Source organism: Pterocles gutturalis, unplaced genomic scaffold (assembly GCF_000699245.1).
Source record: "Pterocles gutturalis isolate BGI_N339 unplaced genomic scaffold, ASM69924v1 scaffold28029, whole genome shotgun sequence".
NCBI classification, from domain to species: Eukaryota; Metazoa; Chordata; class Aves; order Pterocliformes; family Pteroclidae; genus Pterocles; species Pterocles gutturalis.
Window position 1 is genome coordinate 1 of NW_010131490.1, and position 4,667 is coordinate 4,667.

The 4,667-nt window shown below is 61.5% G+C and overlaps 1 protein-coding gene across 1 annotated transcript; it reads right to left on the minus strand.

The window, feature by feature from the left end:
- Positions 1-1,178: 1,178 nt before the first annotated feature.
- On the minus strand, positions 1,179-4,651 carry LOC104459150 (CUGBP Elav-like family member 4; the record flags this gene model as incomplete). Its single annotated transcript, XM_010080640.1, has 2 exons — positions 4,507-4,651; positions 1,179-1,284 (listed from the first exon to the last, which is right to left on the minus strand). Coding segments are annotated over exons 1-2 (251 nt in total), but the record flags the coding sequence as incomplete, so codon positions are not given.
- Positions 4,652-4,667: the final 16 nt, after the last annotated feature.

A 4,667-nucleotide genomic window follows, 5' to 3' on the forward strand; every position in this document is an offset into this window, starting at 1 on the left:
TGTGCAGGGCTATAGGGGGTGTGCAGGGCTATAGGGGGTGTGCCCAGGCACCCAGGGGTGTGCACAGCTATAGGGGGTTTGCACAAGCATAGAGGGGTACACACAAGCACAGGAGGGTGTGCACAAGCACCCAGGGGTGTGCCCAGCTACAACAGGGTGTGCAAAAGCACAGCGGGATGTGCGCAAGCCCAGGCGGGCACCCACAGGGAGGTGTGAGCACAAGCACGGGGGTGTGCACAGCTATAGGGGGTGGGCACAGGTATAAGGGTATAAGAGGTGTGCACAAGGACCCAGGGGTGTGCACAGCTACAGGAGGCCATACAAAAGCACAGAGGGGTGCGCACAAGCCCAGCTGGGTGCGCACAGGGAGGTGTGAGCACAAGCACAGGGTGTGCACAGCTATAGGGGGTGTGCACAGCTTATAGGGAGCGTGCACAAGCACGGAGGGGTGTGAGCACCAGCACAGGGGGTGTGCACAAACACAGGAGGTTGTGCAGGGCTATAGAGGTGTGCACAAGCACAGAGGGGTGTGCACGAGCACAGGAGGGTGTGCACAAGCACACAGGGGTGTGCACAAGCCCAGCCAGCTGAGCACAGGGGGTGTGCACAAGCAGATGTGGCTGTATGCCCCGGTGGATGCACACCCACGCGCCGCTGCGCGTACACACGCACAGAGAAGCACGCACAAGACGTGTGCCCACGCAGGGGCGCGTGCCTGCACGCCCACCTACCTACATGTGCTCACGCACGCACATAGGTGCTCCTGAGTGCATGTGATGAGATGGGGACACAGGCGGCACCTGACCCTGCACCTCCTTGCTGCTGCCAAGTGGGGTGTTAACTCTTGAACCTACTGATGGACAGCACCACCGGCAAGAGCGTGGCTCAGGAAACCACATCCCCACGAACCTCGTCCCCCCCAAACAGCTCTGTGCGCCCAAGGCGGGGATTGATATTCGCAGGCCCCGGCACTTTCCCCAGCCAACCAGCAGCCCTATTGATTTTGATTTAGGCGAATAATTAAATATTTATTTTCACTTTGTTAAGCTCGGGAGGTCGGAGCCCACAGAAAGCGCAACAGCACGCAAGCGGCAAGAAAATCAATGCCTTGGTTTGTGGCCGCTGGAAGCGGCTCCCGTGCCCTCAAGTAGGTGTTATCGTCCCCCTCCCCGGCTCACCCTGACTCCCTGGTGGCACTTACCCCCGGCAGCGTCTTCTGCTCATGCAGTGCGCTCTGCGCCTTCAGGGCCGAGTCACGGGCGCAGTAGGTGAGAAAGGCACAGCCTGCGGAGAGGGGGAGACAACGTCAGTGGCCGGCCCGGCATCGCCGCAAAGCCTCGGGCACGCCAAGAGCTGGCGGCATGGACAATACAGAGATGGGGCCTCTTGGCACCCTGGCACCCAGCACCTTGGCACTCTGATATCCAGCACCATGACATCCGGCACCCTGCTACCCCAGCACCCAGAACCATGGCACCACAGCACCCAGGCACCCTGGCACCCACCACTCTGGCATCCCAGCACCCTGGCATCCCGGCTTCCAGGACCCCAGCACCCTGGCTTCCAGGACCCTGGCACTCTGACACCCAGCACCCTGCCACCTTGGCATCCAGCACTCTGGCATCCCAGCACCCCGGCATCCAGCACCTTGGCATCCGGCACCCTGGAACCCAGCACTCTGGCATCTCGGAGACCAGCACCCTGATATCCAGCACCCTGGCTATGCTGGCACCCTGGCACCTTGACATCCAGCACACCAGCACCCTGGCACGCTGGCATCCAGGACCCTGGCACCTCAGCATCCTGACATCCAGCACAGCAGCACCCTGGCACCCTGACATCCAGGACCATGGCACCCCAGCACCCTAGCATCCAGCACAGCGGCACCCTGGCACCCTGACATCCAGGACCCCAGCACCCTGGCATGCTCACATTCAGCATCGTGGCACTCTGACATCCAGCACCACAGCACCCTGGCATCCAGGACCATGGCACCCCAGCACCCTAACATCCAGCACACCAGCACCCTGGCACCCCGGCACCCTGACGTCCAGGACCATGACACCCCACCACCCTGACATCCAGTACAGTGGCACGCTGGCACCCCAGCATCCAGGACCCTGGCACCCTGGTATCCAGCACACCAGCACCCTGGCATGCTGATCCCAGCACCTGGCACCCATCAGTCTGGCACCCAGGCAGGCACCGCCACCAGTGGGGCCAGCGCTCAGCCCCAAAATGGGATGGGAGATCTCAACACAAAAGAGATGGAGCAGTGGGACGAAGGCAGGAGCAAGGCAGGAGCAGGCAGCGAGCCTGGCAGCTCACAGGCAGCAGCGTTCCAGCCCCAAGCTCCGGGGAACGCCGCAGCCAAAGCCCCGTGGGGAGCGGATCTCCAGGCGTCGAGGCCGCGCATCCTGCCTTGCCAAGCATCCTCCTTGGGATGAGACTCGTGTGGCAAAGGCGTTCCAACTCCTCCGACATCGACATCGCGGTGCTTCGGGAATCAGGAATCCGCCTGGGGCGAGGTTTTCCCACGCTGACTCACGCTGCCGAGCCGCTCGCTCACCCAGAGCTGGCAGCAATGAGCGAACCCCGGGAACGGGATCCGGTCCTCCTCCTGCCGTTTTTCCCATTCCCATGGGAGTATCCCGGGTCCCCGTGCTGCCACCGCGTCACTCCCTTCCTGAGGGCTCCCCCCTAATTTGCTGGGGTCACATCCAAAAGCGTTGGAAAGTGATATTAAACCAGCAGCAAAACAGTTTCTCTTCGAGAAAGTAAATATTTAATGAATAAAATTGACATTGATGCATTTTTAATATTGGCACAATTAAAGCCGCCAGCTGATTAAGTATTAATAACTCTTAATAAGTACAATCAGCGTGCCTGGGAGGAGAGGGAGCGCGGCAGAGGGGCGGGAGGACGCCAAGGGATGGGGACAAGATGTTGGGGACATCTGCCCTCACAGGGAGCAAGGAGAGATCCCCCCCAGTTAGATATGAGCCCTGCTGTGGGTGGAAAGGGGAGGTCAGCGCAGCGGCTCGCGTCAGTCCCGGTGCCATTTCCAGTGTTTACCATCTGTAATCACGTTGGCTTCCTCCTCTCCGCTCTTTTTTCCTCCTTTTTTTTTCCCCATTTTTCCCTGCAGGCAATGATGTGGCTGGTGCCCAGGCATTCCAGAGAAGTTCAGAGGGCTGGAGTGGGAGCGATCCTGCTCCAGAGGCTCACTGGGAGGAGGGACGCCGTTCCAGTTAGAGGAGCGTCCACAATTAAATCACCCATCTGGGCCGCAGCGGTTGAAGCTCGTGCTGGAGGAAGCACCAAGGAGTGCCTGGCAAGGTGCAAATCCCGTTGCTTGGGGCACACAGGCAGCTTCAGAGGCACCTGGAGACATTTTGGAGGATGCGGTGCCGAGAACGAAGGAGTCCAGGGGGGTGCCCCACCGACGTGGCGGCATCTTCAAGCGCCAAGTTTCAGCTTCCCAGAGAGTCCCAGAAAAGCGGGTGCTGCCCGTAGGACAGAGGCTTGGTGACAGCATGCAGAGGAGAGTGAGATCCCGTCTGGGTGACTCCAGGGGTGCCCTGACCCCGCTTCAGTACTGTGGACCCCCAGCTCATAGCTGGGGAAAAAGACTTTTAGGGGTGCACGTGTGAGCCCCTTGGCGCGCCACTGCTCAGGGTGGCCGGTGCTCTGCACCTCGTGCCAGGTACCAGACGGGTGCTCCAACTCCGGGGGTGCCCGAAACTCACATCAGTGCCCCAATGCCAGACAGGTGTCCCCAACCCAGGTGGGTGCCCTAAGCACCATGGGGTGCCTCTGCCACAGGGGTTCCCCCATCTTAGCAGGGCTGCATACCAGGATGCCCCATACCGGGGTGCCCCCACCTCAGGCGTACATCACCTCAGGGGTGCCCCACCTCAGGAGTATCTCCGTCTCTGGGTGCCCCACCTCAAGGGTGCCCCATACCGGGGTGCTCCACCTCATGGGGTACCTCCGGATCAAGGGTTCCTCCCCCTCGGGGGTATCTCCACTCAGGGTTGCCCCATACTTGGGTGCCTCACCTCAGAAGTGCCACACCTCAGGGTGTCCCACCTCAGGGGTACCTCCATCTCAGGGGTGCCCCCAACCTCAGAGGTGCCCCACCTCACGGGTACCTCCAGATCAGGGATGTCCCACCTCAGGGGTACCTCACCTCAGGGTTACCACCTCAGGGGTACCTCACCTCAAGGGTGCCCCATATTTGGGTGTCCCACCTCAGGGGTCCCCCTGTCTCAGGGTGCTCTACCACAGGGAGTTCCACCTCAGGGTACCCCAAATCAGGGTGTCCCACCTCAGGGATGCCTCACCTGAGGGATGCCTCACCTGAGGGGTGCCCATACTTGGGTGTCCCACCTCAGGGGTGCCCCATACTTGGGTGTCCCACCTCAGGGTGTCCCACCCTGGCCGCGCTGCCAGGCCCCGCGCTGCCAGGCCTCGCCCCGCCGGCGGTGGCGGAGCCCCCCGTACCTTTGTGCATGCCGGTGAAGCGATCCTTGAGGACGGTGAGCTCGTAGATGCGGCCGAACTCCTCGAAAAGCGGCTTGAGGTCGCTCTCCTCCAGGTTCCGCGGGATCTGCCCGACGAACAGCTTGATGGCGTCGTGGTCCTTCATGGCGATGGCGCCGGCC